Source organism: Rhineura floridana, chromosome 11, assembly GCF_030035675.1.
Source record: "Rhineura floridana isolate rRhiFlo1 chromosome 11, rRhiFlo1.hap2, whole genome shotgun sequence".
In the NCBI taxonomy this organism is placed as follows: domain Eukaryota; kingdom Metazoa; phylum Chordata; class Lepidosauria; order Squamata; family Rhineuridae; genus Rhineura; species Rhineura floridana.
In genome coordinates, this window is record NC_084490.1 from 66,152,368 (window position 1) to 66,170,295 (window position 17,928).

A 17,928-nucleotide genomic window follows, 5' to 3' on the forward strand; every position below is an offset into this window, starting at 1 on the left:
GAAGTCAATATTTTACTCTTTATTTTTTATTTTTGTTTTTTTTTCTTTTCTTTTTTTCTTTTTGTTTAACTATTTTTGATTTTGTTTTTTGTCTTTGAATGTTTTATGATTTTGTCTTGTATGTTTTATGAAAATCTGAATAAAAATTATTGAAAAAAAAAAAAAAAAAAGACCATCTTCAGTCTCATTGTTTCTGTCTTCAGAAATATTAGCTACCTCTCATTTAGTTATCTAGTTATCTAATCCAGCATTCAGTTTCCCACAGCGGCCAACCAGATCCCTAAGGCTAGCCTAGCAGGATGTGAAGTCATAGCCATCACCTGCTGTTGTTCCCCAGCATGCTGCCTCTGATCCTGGAAGCAGTATATAGTCCTAATGACAAATAACCATTGATAGCCCTTAACCTACATAATTTTATGTAATCCCCTTTTATAGCCATCTAAACTGGATGACCCTGGCTTCTAATATTAGGAAAGAGGGAGAAAAACTCTTACTTGTTTCACACCAGAGGGTTATAATTTTTAAGCCTTTGTCATGTTCCTTTTCTTTCTAAAGTAAGCTAAAAGCCCCAAACATTGTAACCTTTCTTCATAGGGGAGTTGCTGATAGCCCTTTTCTGCACTTTTTTCTGCACTACAGTGTCTATTTTGAGATGCAGTGAACTGAAATGGACATGACATTCCAAGTAGAGTTGCACCATAATTGTTTGTGTTACAAAATATTGCTTGTCAATATTTTGAGCAGTAGACTTTCTAAAATCTTTTTATTTTCCTTGTATATTTATTTATTAAATTTGTTCGTCGCTTTTCTACACACATATGCACACTCAAAGCGACTTACAGTTAATAAAAATAAAAATTAAAACAAATTATAAAAAGTTAAAAACAAAAACAGTACATAAGGCAGTGGAGCAACACTTCTTAGGAAGGCTATACAACAGAAGCCCTCCAAAAGCCTTCCAAAGTTAAGAAGCAAATGCCTGGGAGAAGAGAAACATTTTTCAACTTGAGTACCATCTTAAAGATTAAAGAGAAAGGACTTAGCACATGAGCTATTTTGAACAGATATTGGCATTCCAAGCTGGTGTGCTGTACATAATTAATAGTGATTGATAAAAGAAAGCTCACACCTGCAGCTCCTTTCTTTGCACAGCCTAAATGGGCTCAAAAGCAGCTCAAATGTGGGGTGGAGTTCAGAAAATAACTTTCTTCCTCTTTCAAGATTTGGCACATCACGTTCCTCTCTCCATTCCCTCAAAGTCAGGATTATGTTTTGTTTATCTTAAGAAGGGGTTTAGTTCACAGAAGATTTATGACACCAGGCTGTGCTTTTTTCCCCCCTCTAGGCTGAGCACTACTGCCTCCTATAGCTCTGTTACTCACCAAGAAAAGGGAATTTATTTTCTAGATTTGTTAGATTTTATCTTCATTGTTTTTAGATTTTTAATGCCTACATATTGTATGCCTATGTTGTACGTCGCCCAGAGTGGCTGGACAGCCAGCCAGATGGGCTACGAATAAATTCAATAAATAAATAAATAAAATATATCTCAACCTTCTTCCACGTTGCTCAGGGAAACACGGATTGGATTATCCCAGTTTACTCTCACCAAAATCTCTTGAGGTGGGTTGGCTTGGATGACTGTCTACCCAGTGATTCTCAAGGCTGAGTAGGGATTTGGATCCTGGTCTTTCTAGTCCAAAGGAAACAAAAAAAGCAAGTTGATCACCACAAAAATGAGATAAAACAACTGTTTTTTTTCAGCCTGACACATTTCAAAAAGTTTTTCCTTCTTCTTCAGGGGCTGATCTCAATACTGACTTCTTCATTCAGGGATTTCTTAAGTCAAATCCAATATTCTTTCCATTATACCACACCAGCTGTCTCTCCTGTTTGGGCCAGATCTTCCAGGTTGTAGACATTGACTGGTAACCAGCTTTAGATTTACCATGCTTTTTTTTATCCAGCTCCAGGTGATTTCCTAGAGCAATTCAACATGGATAACCAGGGCTCCTTATTATAGAAAAGGAATTGCTAGGGTTCGCAAAGAGATGCACACAAAAGTCTTAATGCCACAATATAATTATTGAGGCCCAGCGAACTGTGGGCAGAGTTCTGCTTGCACAGCCAGGTTTTCCCTAATCCTCCTCCTGCTGCAGCCCCTTCCACCTTTCAAAAACTACTCCTGAGGGTTGGAGGACTCTGAAGAATGATATGGTGGGAAGTCACAGAAACCAGATTCCTTTATATGAGCAGCACAGTCTTTTTTGATGCAAGCCAGTTTATAGGCAACACACCTTCTCCAGCAATAGCCCCCATCCCCTGCCACGGCTTTATCTTGGCCAATAATCTTTCCACAATCCTTATTTTATTATTTATTTATAAAAATATTCGTATACCATAATTTTATTAAAAAAATAACAAAGTGGTTTACAACAATGATACAATAAAAATCACCACAAAATATTAAAACAGATCACCACCCAGCTATTATGGAAAATGTTTTTCTTAATTGCCTGCATAAGCCTGGCAGCAAAGAAACGTTTTCAGCAAATATTTGAAAATCGATAAAAGTATCTGCTGAAACTAGTGAGACTGCCTCTCTTTTCTATTCCGATAGGCTCTGCCGCTTGTTCCCCAGCACTGATGTAGTACCTGGTACCATCTTTTTTTCCTCTCTGGTTCCTTGAGACCTACCATTTTTATGTGTGTGGGGGGTCCCACAATTTTTTGGGATACAGGAGAAAAGTACAGTTTCTAGAATGCATGTAGAAAACTAGGAGCCCAAACAGATCACATTTGTACCTGATGTCATGTCATATGCTTGGCAAGCTGATACAAATTACCATCTAACCTGTGGTGTTAGGTGCTACTTTGAGTTCTATTTTAACCTCTATTGACCTGGGGCTGGCCACCAATGAGGCTGACCATGTTTTTTTGTGAATGCAAATTTTATTTCACCAAAATGTCCCAGAATGTATGTCAAACAATAAATTCAGGCAATCCTTGTCCTAACTCTAATTGCAGCTAGAAGACAGAGAGGATCAGCTGGTTGCTTAGGCAATGCGGGGACACTTCTGTTTCTTCAGGTACTGTGATAAAGCTCTGAAGCAGAAGTCATAATCAGTTGACAGGCCAACCAAGTGACTCTTCTTGTTTTCTAGTGCTGCACAGCATGGGAAGTACAAAATGGCACCAAGCATCATAGCTGCAAACACCCACAGAAAAAACAAATGTTAAATATATCTTGGGTTGTGGGGAGGTTTTGTATGACCACATTCCCCCATCCTAGGATGAAGTTTCTCATGAATAATACTTTGGGCCAGCCCTAGACAAAAACAAAAAATGTGAAACACAGTTGGTTCCTGTTCTCTTGGTTTGCCAATATCTGATATGTCATTTTTGGTGAATCATTCACAAATAGCTGCTAAACAAAATAAGATGAGAGGTGAAGCTGAAAGCACACAACAGACCAACATTATATCACTGGATTGTACTATTGTGACCTAAGGAGTAATATTGTTGGCCTTGGTCCATCAGGATGGTATATCTTGGACAATCATGATGTGCTTAGTGTGACATAGTGCAATGTGGCATGCAGTGGCAGGAGCTTTGGATTGGTTCTGCTGCCCCACCCTGCACTGAGCTCTCCATGCTTCCCCCCTCTCAGTCAGTGACCCACTGTAGTTGGAAGCCAGGAGAATAATGGCATCCCACCCACATACCTTCACCTCCCATTACTGTTATAGACTGCATTACTTAACCCTAACATAGCAAAACTTGAACAAAATATGTAGAGAACACCTTTATATAAAATATTATGTGGTAATTGCAAGACCCTCCGTGGCGCAGAGTGGTAAGCGGCGGTAACACAGCCGAAGCTCTGCTCACGGCCGGAGTTCAATTCCAACGGAAGGAGGAAGTCAAATCTCCGGTAAAAGGGGTCGAGGTCCACTCAGCCTTCCATCCATCCGTGGTCGGTAAAATGAGTACCCAGCATATGCTGGGGGGTAAAGAAAGACCAGGGAAGGAACTGGCAATTCCACCCCATATATATGGACTGCCTAGTAAACGTCGCAAGACGTCACCCTAAGAGTTGGAAATGAGGCCTCACTCACCGCATAGCTGATGAGTGGGGCCTAGTTGCAGCCGGAGGTGAAGCTGCTGCCTCCATCTTCCGTTGGGGCAAAGTCACGCGTCGCATCTATTACGTGCGCACGACGTGCAGCATGAAGGGGCGGGGTTTAATGGCCTATTTAAGCCCAGCCACTCCTTCCTACTTCCTCTTTGCTCGCGCGATGCCACCCCGCCCTCCCTCTTTCATGGTGTGCCTAGGGGTCGCTTCGGGGCCAAGTAGGAATTTTTATCCTGCCCACCCTTGTTGGCGGGCAGGTTTTTTGCCTGCTCCACACTATGGGAGTGGGAGGGGATCGGGTTAGGGGGCGTTGTGATCAATAGGTGGTTTTGGCTAATTTGGCTAATTTGCATTGGAGGTTAATGCCCTACCGGGCAGATCATTTTAGCACTAGTGCGGGAAGGTGCGGGAAGGGAAATAGGTAAGGACAGCTAGGTGGCCCCCTTAGGCACCTTTGGAGGTGATTGGCGGTTTCGGAGGCCTGTCTGTCAGAGCTTTCTGGCTTGAGGGCAGGATATGGGCTGCCTCTGGGGCCAACTTATCTCATCTACCCAGGGGTTATCCAGCCCCGGGTGGGGATGACGTAGGAAGGCCCCCCTACTCACCTACAAGGTGTGGCCTGAGTAAAGGTAAGCACATGGGCTTGCCCTTCCTCCGGCAGGGGCTGGTCGCCCAAGAGCTGTATGGCAAGATACTTGCTTAGAGACAGTTCCCGCACCTAGGTTTTCCTTCTGCAGGTCACTTTAAATTGGGTTTATGTTTAATGTAATTTAATAAAGTGGCTCTTGTTCAACCCAAGCTGACGTCTCTGTGTTTTATTTTGCCCCTCGACTGCAAACGACTCGCACTATAAGTGTGGGGACACCTTTACCTTAATTGCAAGGATAAACAACAATCGGAGATAACTTGTTTTCAAATCCGCTGAAAGTTTGGGATGATTAAATGATGATTAAATCCCAGTTCTTCACCTCTGTTCTCAGTCTTGGATAAAATTAAAGACAACACCTATATATAAGATTTCAAGTATGGGAGGATATGAAAATTTAGAATGCAAGATCTGGTATATCAGGGGTTCATGGTTTCTTATTCTACATGGGAGGAATCTACAATGGTTTGAATATTTTGAAATGCTACCTTGTTTGCAGGAACATCTTAGATAATATGAACAAATACAAGAGTTAGCAGAATTTGAAAAGTTAATAAAGAAAAATAAAAGATATACTTAAGCAAAAATTTATCAACTGCTGGTCAGTTATGATACAGAGCCTGAGCAAGTAAAAGCCCATATCCTTAAATGGGCTCAAAAGTATCGGGGAGAACAACTTAATAGATATAAGGGAACATCTTTGAAAAATAGCGCACAGGTTTTCCCTAAATATGGAAATTGGAGAAAACTGTTATAGATGATGAGTAGGTATATTACACCAGCTAGGATACATAAAATTAATAAAAATTGTCCTGCAGTATTCTTCTTACACAATATTATACATGATTGCATATTCTATTACTATTTGGGGGGAAGTACAGAAATAACCTCACTCTCTTTTCATTAGGGTGTATGCATGCTCATTTATGCATTTTGTTAAGCTGAATTATGTATCAGGTATATTATGATATGTATACTATATGTGATATCTTAATTAAAAAAGAAAAGAAAAATAATCTTGAAAGCTTAAATGGCACGGTTCTCAGAGAATTTCTCCTCCTGTGTGAGCCAGCCTCCCCTCAGCATGTTATATCTTCTGAGAAGGTCATGCTTCAGATTCCATCTGAATCTGAATACAGGATAGCCTCTACAAGGAGCAAGGCCTTCACTGTGGAAGAGCCATTGCTTTGGAATTTGTTCAATCTCCTCTCAGCTTTCCTTTCAGAGACAGCTGAGAACCTTTCTTTTTTGGAGGTTTTTTAAAAAAAGTTTAATGTTTGTTATTTTATTACTTTATTGCTTTATTTAGTTGCTTTCCTCAGAAACGTAACCCAAAGCGACTTAAAACAATAATAAAACAGTAAAACATATTGAAGAACTGTGATTTGTTGTTAATAACATTATATAATGCTTATTTTGATTATTTTTTAAAAAAACCTCCAAGTCTTCCTTTAACTTTTAGTAATCTGTTAAATTCTTATGTGAGGACTCTTTTTTTTTACAAATAAAGCAAGCAATATTTACTCTGTAAAGAGTCCTGGATAAACATGCCATTTGGAATGAAAGTTGTTGATTTCTGCAGCTTCCTCTTGGGCCCTAATTGCCAATGCAGTAGAGCTGATTTTGACTGATGATATTTTAGAATAGTAATTTACTACAATTACAATTTTAAAAAACCAGCTAGCTGTGAAGTACAGTTCCCTAAGGATATTCTAGAGCAGGGTTGGGAAACTCCCATAATCCCTAACTGTTGGCCATGGTAGGGCTGATGGATTCCAATAACATCTGGAGGGCCAAAGGTCCCTCATTCCTACTCTAGAGGTTCCCTACCTCCAGCTGGCTTTGTGTTATGATATTTACAGCCTAAGAGCAGCCAGGAAATAAGTTCCTTCTTAACAAATGAATCTCGATGCCTGTGTTCTAAGGACTGTCAGCAACTGCTAATGCTAACATTTGATAGATAAAGCTTGTAGATGCAACTTACGGATGTAGTCTAGGTCACTGTCTGAACAACAGCTTGATGACATCCTGTAGCACATTTGTTTTCATTTTTTAAAACATTGCTTTTCATTTGCCAGTTGTTTAAACAGCAACAGACTGTCTGATAGCATTTATTTTATGTGTTCACAATTTTCCATCAAAATTCACAATGCTAACCTGAAGCTGTAGCAGATATAATCAAATTCCATAGTCTTGGAAGAAGCTTCTGATAAGATCCTTCAGTAGCAGATGAAAATAGTCAGGAATCTCTTTTTAACGTTATTGTGGTTTCTTTGCATGGGGCTTATTAAAGGGCCTGTTTTTTTTGACTATGCTGAGCAACAACCTGAAAGCTGGGGACCGATGCAGTCCAGAATTTACCTAAATACTTAGTCAATCTTTGTTGTTGTAATGTGTATGTGTTGCTTTAAAGGCTGACTTCTAGCAGTCTTTAAGTTCATTATTAATTTGAAAAAAAAATGTGTGGGGCATAAAATTTGTTTCACATTTTGTTCAGATGCAAATTAAATCCTTTCCTCCTGATTCAAGAAGTTTCACTACAAGGAAGCAGCTTGGTGACCTTATCTGATTCTGATCAAAGGGCAATTTTCTTTGTACTAAAGAGACACAAAAATAATATTCATTTAGGCATTCTCTAATTACAGCTGGACAGCAGTTCTGAATTATCTAATAATAAAAGCTACAGCTCTGGTCCCCTTTGATGTAATTTTAATAGTCATGTGCATTAAAGTTCTTTTCATTGTTCACTGACATTTAGGTCACAGTTAAGAGATAGTCATAAGCAAGCCACCCACTGGCTCCCATTACTAGATAAGAATGTCTATTTCCATACTCATCAGATAAACCAGATTGGAAGGTAAATCTTACATGCATCCACACTGTCCAGTAGGGATCACCTGCATCACAATCTGGATGCACTTCCAGTCTGTATGCAGCATTAATGGACATTTAGCGTTTCTGTTTGCCGCCCTGGGCTCCTGCTGGGAGGAAGGGCGGGATATAAATTAAATAATAAATAAATAAATAAAAATTTCATGAGTGCTCTCAATTACAATGTATAAGCAAAGCCCATTTATTGGAGACAGGCATCCAAGCAGGAGATCTATAAGCACACAATTCTGGTCTGCATTGGGATCCTGATTCATAAAGCAGATTTTGCCAAAGTCTGTCTGCTAGTAAATCTCATGCTATATTTGATGTAACCTTTTAAGAGAGAGTTATAGCAGTTCTGGCTTGAGCTGGATGTGTGAACCACACATAAAAGTGGCAAAGTACATTATAATGTGAAGGTGTAATAAATGGTCAAGTGTTGCTGCAGATGGTCGCAGGGGATCTCAAATGAGGGCAGAATATATGTGTGTGCGTGTGCATGTGTGAAATGACTGCCATTTCTAAATCGCCATATTGCTTTGTTGTCACCGATTCTACCTTCATGCATGTTAAAACCAGTGAGGACCAGATCCAGGTTCTCTTGGATGAAAATGATTTTCTGGATCCATTTCAATCAGGATTTAGACCAGTTTTGTGACAGAAACTGCCTTGGTCTGAAGAGGGACAGGGTGTGTGTGTTACTGTTAATTCTCCTTGATTCAGTGGCTTTTGATGCCATCAACCATGGAATTCTTCTGGAGTGGCTGTCCAAGTTGGGGGTGAGTGGCACTGCTTTGCAGTGGTTCCAGTCCTACTTGGATGATCGTTTTCAGAGGGTGGTGCCTGGGAATGCTGTTCAGCCCAATGGAAGCATCAATGTGGGGTTCTGCAAGGTTTGATTCTATCCCCCATGCTATTTAATATCTACATGAAACTGCTAAGTAGGGTTATCCAGAGTTTTGGAGTACTTTGTCAGCAATATTCTGAAGACGCATAGCTCTACTCCCTTACATCTAGAGGTGTGGCAGTGGATGTGCTAAATTGGTGTCTTGCCTTGGTAATTGACTGGATGAGAGCCATTAAACTGAATCTTAATCCAGACAAGGCTAAGGCTCTGTTAGTGGGTGGTTTTCTAGACCAGATAGATGGGCTGTGGCCTGCTCTGGATGGAATGACACTCACTCTGAAGGAGCAAATATGTAGCTTGGCGGTACTCCTGGATCCATTACTGTTGCTTGAAGTGGCCTTGGTGACGCTGAGTGCCTTCCATCAGCTTCAACTGGTGGCCCAGCTGCACCTCTTTCTGGACAGGGATAGCCTAACTTCTGTTGTCTATGCTCTGGTAAGATCTAGGCTAGACTACTGCAATGCACTATTTGTAGGGCTGCCTTTTAAGATGGTCTGGAAACTGCAGCTAGTGCAGAATTTGGCAGACAGATTGCTGACCAGGGCAAGTCAGTCCATACATATAACATCAATTCTGCCACGGCTGTACTGGCTACCAATTAGTTTCCAGGCCCAAGTCAAAGTGCTGGTTTCACCCGTAAAGCCTTATGTGACTCAGGACCTCAATATTTCAAGGACCACCTCTCCCCGTCTAAACCGTCCCAGACCCTGTGTTCGTCATCAGAAGCCCTTCTTTGTGTGCCCCCTCCATGGGAGCCTCGGGGTGGCAACATGAGAATGGGCCGTTTCAATGGTATGCCCTCCCAAGCTATGCAATGCTCTCCCCAGGGAGGCATCCCTGGCACCTTCTTTATCCACTGTTAGGCACCAGGCAAAGGCCTTCCTTTTCATTCAGACCTTTGGCCTTTGGTGTGAGCTGTCTTAATGATTCCTTTTAAAAACTTTTATATTGTATGTTATTAAATGTGTTGTAAGTTGCGTTGAGACCATTGGGTATGAGGCGGCTAACAGATGAAAATAGTAATCATAATAAATGGAAAGAGATTGTGAAGAGCTCCAAAAGGATCTCTTCAAACTGGGTGAATGGGCAGTAAATTGGCAAATGTAATTCAATATAAGCAAGTGTAAAGTGATGCACACTGGGACAAATACACATGCTGCCTGAACTGTCAGTGACTAACCCAGTGTTCTGCAGCTGTGAAAAAGGCTAATTCCATGCTAGGATGATTAAGAAAGATATTGAAAATAAAACTGCCAGTATCATAATGCTGTTATACAAATTTGTGGTGCAGTTGCACTTGGTATACAGTGTACAGTTTATTTATTTATTTATTTATTTATGAGATTTGTTAGATGCCCATCTGGCAGAGGTTAATCTGCCACTCTGGGCGACTTACAACCAAGCACAAGTACATTCCATATAGACTTAAACTCCTAAAAATTAGAGATTAAAAATTAAAAGCTTAAACATTTAAGCCCCTCAAGATCTGCAATCAGCCAGCCTAAATTTGAATTTAAACCCCCCAAGAACTGCAATCTGCCAGCCTAATCCCCTTCCCACAGCTGGGTAAAGAGCCAGGTCTTCAAAGTCCACCGAAAGCGTAACAGGGAGGGGGCCTGACGGAGGTCAGTTGGCAACAAATTCCAAAGCGTAGGAGCACGATAGAAAAGGCTCTAGACCTTGTCCTCACCAACCTCACTTCTTTTACTGGAGGTATAAGAAATGAGCCATTCAAGGACGATCTTGTAAGCCGGCTCCCCTGGAGCTAGTGAAGGCGACTCTTTAAATAGAGTGGGCCGGCCTCATAAAGAGCCTTATAAGTTAAAGCCAGGATCTTAAATTTGGCCCACGCAACCACAGGTAGCCAGTGCAATTCCTTAAGGACTGGGGTGATATGGTCACGGCGGCGACTGCCCATAATCAGGCAAGCTGCCGCATTCTGCACTAGTTGCAGCTTACGAACCGTAGTCCAGGGAAGACCAACATATAGGGCATTACAATAATCCAGCCGGCATAAGACCAGAGCATGTACTACTTTGGGAAGCAAATGGCTCGGGAGGTAAGGGCATATCCTCAGACGAGATGTAGTTGATAAAACGCCGCCTGACTGATGGCCGCTACCTGTGCCTCCATAGATAGCTGGGAGTCAAGAATGACCCCCAAACTCCAGACTTGATCTCTGAGGGATCAAGTTCTGGTCACCTCACCTCAAAAAGGACATTGTAGAGCTTTGAAAAGGTTCTGAAAAGGGGAATCAAAGCCATCAAGGGAATGGAACAATTCCCTATGAGGAAAAGTTACAACATTTGGAGGGTTTAAGTTTAGAGAAAAGGCAAGAGGTGACATGGTAGAGGTGTACAGAATTATGCATGTTGTGGAGAAAGTGGATAGGGAGAATTTCTCTCTCTGTCATAAAATTAGAACTCAGGGACGTCCAGCGAAGCTGATGGCTGAACGGTTCAGGACGGCAAAAGAAAGTAGTTCTTCACACAGCACTTAAAATACATATAAATAGTGGTGGTTAGTACCTCAGCTGGTATACAGTTCTCTTTGAATCACAACATATGTGATGGTAATAGCACTCATCCAATGGCTTCCATATAGAAATTCTTAACTGGAACATAGATCAGGCTTGTTCAAATACAGGATTCTATCAATCTTGCACTGAAAATAAAAGTGTTCTGAGTAATTTTACCTACCTAATATGTGCTGTGCTTTTTAAAGTCAAGGGTTATATTGGTTGTACACTACCCTGGAATCTATTAGATAAATGGCAGCTCAGCAATATTTTAAATAAATAAATAAATCCCTCAGGGGAAAGTGCTTGGGGACATATACCAATGGTGAATGGGGAAGTAAAAAGTGAGTGGGGATACCCCTTTTCTGTCTCTTTCACACACACACATTCATTCACATACACATCCATACATTCACAAACCTCATTTACACACATCCATCCACATACAGACCCCGTTCAACACATGCACTGGGATTATATTTAGATTGAATTTGCATAAAATGGTACTCCTTCCAGAAGAGTTACTTGAGTTTATTCAGAATTGCCACCTGCTGTAATTTAAAAGCAGAAAGAGGTATTGTGCCTTTTCTCATTATCTTCTTATCTTCTTTGTTTCCTTAGCGCTGGGACAAATTATGCTATATGTAGATGGGATGAATGGAGTAATAAATCATAATGAAACAATCCAGTGGCTGTACGCTCTCATTGGGTCAAAGGTAAGAAGAGTTCCAACTACTGAACACTTAATGAAGATTTAACCATAATTGTTTTTAAAATGTGTAGTTTTGTGGGTGTGTATGTGTATACATATATAGATATAGTTGTGTGTATACAGACACATATACAAAAAATATAGAGGACATGTTGGTGACTCTAAGAAATTCCATTAGATTGATACTATCTGCAAGCAGAGAAGTACACATGCAAAAGAGAATACTGCTTCCTCTTTTCTCAGCCAGTGAAAATAATCCATGGGACAGTATATGTGGAGTTACGTTGTTTAAAAATGATGTGGTGGTGCTTATCTTTGATGCTTTACATAACTTGACCCCTGGGTACTTGAAAGATTTCCTACTTCTGCATGAACTTACACTTAGTTAATTCTTGGAGGCTGCTGCCCCTTTCTCTCCCATTTCCACTGACTGAAGCGAGGCAAGTTGCAACTGAGGAGAGAATTGTAATAACCTGTTTATGGAATGCTCTCCCCAGGGACATTGCCTGGCACTCAATTTGATGTCTGTTTGGTGCCAGGCTCTGTTTATTTTGACATATTTATCTGTTATCAAACTTATTTTGTTGCTAAAATGAAACCTAAAAGTGAAAGGAGGGTGAGGGGAGAGTGAGAAACTGAGAGTATCTGAATTAAAATAAATAGGGCAAGGAATAAAAGGAACATGGTGATTGGAGTCTACTACCAACCACCCAGTCAAGAAGAAGAGGATGAAACTTTTGAAAAACAAATTGCCAGTGTTTTGAGGAGGCATGATGTAGTAGCAGAGCTTGGAAAAGTTCCTTTTTTTGAACTACAACTCCCATCAGCCCCAGCCAGCATGGCCACTGAATTGGGCTGATGGGAGTTGTAGTTCAAAAAAAGTAACTTTTCCAAGCTCTGTGTAGTAGTAATGGGGGACTTCAATTACCCTGATATCTGTTGGGAGACAAATTCTGCCAAGCACAGTCCCTTCAAGAAATTCCTGATGTGTTGGAGATATCTTTCTCCTACATGAAGTGGAGGAAGGAACTAGAGGATCAGCTATCCTTGACTTGATTCTAACCAATAGAGATGACTTGGTGGATGAAGTGGCAATGATGGAAACTCTGGGGAAAGTGACCATGTTATACTTGGGTTCTTGATTTTAAAGGAAGCAAAAGTTGCAAATAGCCATATGCTTACCCTGGATTTCAGGAAAGCCAATTTTAATAAACTCAGAACAATGATAAGTAAGGCCCCATGGCAAGCGACCCAAATGAGAAAAGGAATCCAAGATGGGCGAGAGTTTCTAAACAAGGAAATTCTAAAGGCACAATGGCAAACAATTCCAATAAGGAAAAAGGGAAAGAATATGGTATCGTCTGCATATCTTAAATTATTAATGTTGTCCCTCCAATTTTCACACCTCCTTCATCTTGGTCCAATCCCGCTTTCCGTATGATATGTTCTGTGTACAGATTAAACAAATAGGGTGATAAAATACACCCCTGTCTCACACCCTTTCTGACAGGGAACCAATCGGTTTCTCCATGTTCTGTCCTTACAGTAGCCTCTTGTCCAGAGTATAGGTTGCGCATCAGGACAATCCAATGCTATGGCACCCCCCATTTCTTTTAAAGCATTCCATAGTTTTTCATGATCTACACAGTCAAAGGCTTTACTGTAGTCTATAAAGCACTATTCATAGGGTTGCCATAAGTCGGGATCAATTTGAAGGTAGTTCATTTCATTTTCATAAAGCACAGGGTGATTTTCTTCTGAAATTCCTTTGTCCGTTCCATTATCCAATGTATGTTTGCGATATGATCTCTGGTGCCTCTTCCTTTTCTAAATCCATTTTGGATGTCTGGCATTTCTCGCTCCATATATAGTAAGAGCCTTTGTTGTAGAATCTTGAGCATTACTTTACTTGCATGGGATATTAAGGCAATATTTTGATAATTACTGCATTCTCTGGGATCCCTTTTCTTTGGAACTGGGATATATATTGAACGCTTCCAGTCTGTGGGCCATTGTTTAGTTTTCCATATTTCTTAATGGATTTTTGTCAAAATCTGGACAGATTCAGTCTCAGTACTTGTAGCAACTCTGTTGGTATGCCATCTGTTCCTGGTGATTTGTTTCTTCCAAGTATTTTAAGAGCAGCTTTCACCTCGCATTCTAAAATTTCTGGTTCTTCATCATACGGTTCCTCCGTGAATGAATCTGTCATCCTGTCATCTATTTTATAGAGTTCTTCGGTGTATTGCTTGTCGGAATTTCTCTCTATTGAGAGGCTTAGCAAAGTTATGTAGCGCTGCAGAACGGAGAGTATTGAGCGAGCTTAGTGTGTGTGTATGAATCTTTGCTAAGATTCTATCTTCCCTGCAAATTAGTCAGACAGAAACTTTAAGCTTTAAGATAAGAAACAACTACTTTATTCTGGAAGTACATGCATGATACGAAAGAGTTCTATATGTAACTGGCTATGCTGGAGCAGCGAGCACTGCTCCCAGTACTCCCCCTCATCCTGGTTGAGAGGAGAGACAAAGAGAAGATGTCTGCTCCCCTCTGGAGAGAAAGAGAAAACTGAGAGAGGCGGGAAGGAACTGGTATTCAACATTCCTTTGCTTATCAGCCTAGCAGGAAGGGAAGAGACGGCAGGATCAAAGGGATAGGTATAGCCTTAACCAGCAAGAGGTCTAGCTCTCTCTAGCTACCCACCAAGTTGGAGTTGAACCTCATATATTCCAACATTGCTTCCATCTTCCTTTTATTTCATCTCGGTCAGTCAGTGTGTTACCCTGTTGATTATTCAGCATCCCTACTCGTGGTTTAAATTTCCCTTTCATTTCTCTAATCTTTTGGAATAGGGCTCTTGTTCTTCCCATTTTGTTGTCCTTTTCTATTTCTATACAATTTATGTAATAGTTTTCTTTGTCCCTACGTACAAGTCGTTGTTTAGTTACATTTAGGGTTCTGACCATGTTTCTATCTCCTTTTGATTTTGCTTTCCTTCTTTCTTTAACTGTTTTAAGAGATTCTTCAGTCATCCATTGAGGTCTTTCTGTCTTTTTGCATTCTTCCCTGATAACGTCTCTGACTTCATTCCATAGTTCTTCTGGTTCTCTGTCAACTAAGTTTAAAGCCTCAAATCTGTTCCTTATTTATCTTTATATTCTTCTGGGATGTTATTTAAATTGTATTTTGGCATTATGATTGCTTTGTTGTTCTTCTTTAGATTTACTCTGATTTTCGATACGAGCAGTTCATGATCTGTACTGCAGTCTGCTCCTGGTCTTGTTTTTTGTAGAAAGTATAGAACTTCTCAATCTTCTGTTTCCAATTATATAATCAATTGATTCCTATATTGACCGTCTGGTGATGTCCACATATACAGTCATCTTTTTGGTTGCTCAAAAAATGTGTTGGCAAGAAACAAATCATTGGCTTCACAGAATTCAATAAATCTTTCTCCTGCTTCATTTCTGTCTCCTAAGCCGCATTTCCCCACAATCCTAGTTTTTCTCTGTTCCCTCCTTTTGCATTCCAATCCCCCATGATTACCAGCATATCTTGTTTTGGTGTGTGATCAATTTCCTCCTGTACTTCTGCATAAAACCTCTCCAATTCTTCTTCTTCTGCGTTTGACGTTGGAGCGTAGACTTGGATGATGGTTATGTTAATAGGTTTCCTATTTAATCTCATTGATATCACTCATTCAGACCTTGCATTGTAGCTCCTAATTGCTTTTGCTACATCACTTCTCACTATTAAAGCAGCCCTGTTTCTTCTTGATTTCTCATTTCCTGCATATTTGTAGTTGCCTGATTGAAAATGTCCCATTCCCGTCCATTTTAATTCACTCACGCCAAGTATTGTAATGTTCATACGCTCCATTTCTTGCTTTATCATTTCTAACTTTCTCTGGTTCATGCTTCTCACATTCCATGGTCCTATAGTGTGCGTCGTACAACTCCGGACTCTCCTTTCGCATCTGTGCGCATCAGCCTCTGGGCTTCCTTTCGGCTTTGACCCAGCTGCGTCATTAGTCACAGCGCTACTCGTACTTGTCCTCTGTTCTTCCCCAGTAGCTCGCTGAGTGCCTTTTGACCTGGGGATCTCATCTTCCAGCACTATCTCGTGTTGCATTTTGGATACTCTGTTCATAGGGTTTTCGTGGTAAGAGGTATTCAGAGGTGGTTTACCATTGCCTTCCTCTGGATGCATCTTAGTCAGGTGTTTCAGCTTTGACCATTCCACCATGGGTGCCCCTGCTAGGAGTCTAGCCTCTTGGTCTAGACTCCTGACGGCATTGCTCTCAGCTTCTTCAACACTCTCAAACCTCCTCACCACGTTAAGGTGTGTATCCTAAAGGGTGGTCAATATTAATATCAATATATTTTCATAGATCTTTAAAAAAACACAATTTCCCACAGAATATAAATATTATATTTTGAGGGAATATCAGTACTAATATTGATATTTTGATGAAAATATTGATATTAATATAGATATTTTAGGTGATTTTTCAAAAACATCCACTTCAGTCGTGGAAAACCACTTGAAAAAAACCCACGAGGACAAAAAAAGCAAATAAATATGACATCCAGAGTCAAATTCAAATTTTGCAAAATTCAAGCACATCCCTAACTAGAAGTCAACATGGTTTTGTCAAGAATAAATCCTACCAGGCTAATCTTATCTTCTTTTTTTATTGGGTAACCCCCCTGATAGACTGTGGAAATACTGTGGACATAATATATCTCAACTTCAGCAAAGCTTTCGACAAAGTACCCCATGGTATTCTGATTGGCAAGCTTCCTAAGTGTGGGCTGGATGGAACAATTATCAGATAGATCCACAGTTGGCTACAGAATCGTACTGAAAGAGTGCTTATCAATGGTTCCTTCTCAAATTGGGGGGGGAGTAATGAGCAGGGCACGGCAGGGCTCACTTCTGGACCCAGTGCTCTTCAACATTTTTATTAATGATTGGATGAAGAGATGCAGGGAAATTTGCAGATGAAACAAAATTGTGAATGATAGCTAATACCCTGGAGGACAGAAACAACATTCAAAGGGATCTTGATAGGCTGGAGCATTGATAGGCTTGATAGGCTGGAACATAATGAAATTTAACAGGGATAAGTGCAAAGTTCTACACCTAGGACAAAGAAACCAAGCATATAATTATAAGATGGGGGATACTTGGCTCAGCAATACCGCATGCAAGAAGCATCTTGGAATTATTGTTGATCACAAGCTGAGTATGAGCAAACTATGTGATGTGGCAACAAAAAAAGCAAATGCTATTTTAGGCTGCATTAACAGAAGTATAGTTTCCAAATTGTGTGAAGTATTGGTACCCATCTATTCGGCACTTGATAGGCTCATCTTGAGTTCTATGCCCAGTTCTGAACACCTCACTTTAAGACACATGCAGACAAACTGGAACAGGTTCAGAGGAGGGCATCAAGAATGATTAGGGGACTGGAATCATGAGGAGGAGACTGAAAGAACTGGGCATGTTTAACCTTGAGAAGAGAAGACTGAGGGGAGATATGATGACATTATTCAAGTATGTGAAAGGCTGTCACACAGAGGAGGGCCAGGATCGCTTCTTGTTCGTCCTAGAGTGCAGGACAAGGAACAGTGGGCTCAAATAACAGTAAGCTAGATTTTGGCTGAACATCAGGAAAAACTTCCTAACTGTTAGAGTGATAACAATGGAACCAATGACCTAGGGATGTGGTGGGCTCTCCAACACTGGAGGCATTCAAGAGGGAGCTGAACAGGTCCCTGTTGGATATGCTTTATTTTGGATTCCTTTATTGAGCAGAGGATTGGACTCGATGGCCTTATAGGCCCTTTCCAATTCTATGATTCTATGAAATTATGGGAAAGAAATATTGCAAACAAAACTCTACTGCCCTCTGATTGGCCAAGAGGTTAGGAAGCAGTAGCAGCCAATTGGTAGAGCAGGATGGAACAGCATGGTTTGCATGAGTTCCCAATGTAGAGGTTGCTGCTGGTAACCAGGAAGGACTGGGGCAAGGTGGCACGGAGGTCACTGTGGTGTGAGTGCAGCAGTGGAGCCAATCAAATACTCACAATACTGCCCTAGCACCACAGCAACATCCCTGCCACCTCGCCCATCC

The 17,928-nt window shown here is 40.7% G+C and overlaps 1 protein-coding gene across 18 annotated transcripts in view; it reads left to right on the forward strand.

Annotated features, from left to right (window-relative positions):
- The window catches only part of FHOD3 (formin homology 2 domain containing 3), a 573,780-nt gene that overhangs the window by 321,241 nt on the left and 234,611 nt on the right, over positions 1–17,928 (forward strand). For all 18 annotated transcript variants that reach the window (XM_061588106.1, XM_061588108.1, XM_061588113.1 and 15 more), the window contains exon 6: positions 11,699–11,793. In XM_061588106.1, the coding sequence (XP_061444090.1) occupies positions 11,699–11,793 (95 nt within the window). The remainder of the gene's footprint in view (positions 1–11,698; positions 11,794–17,928) is intronic.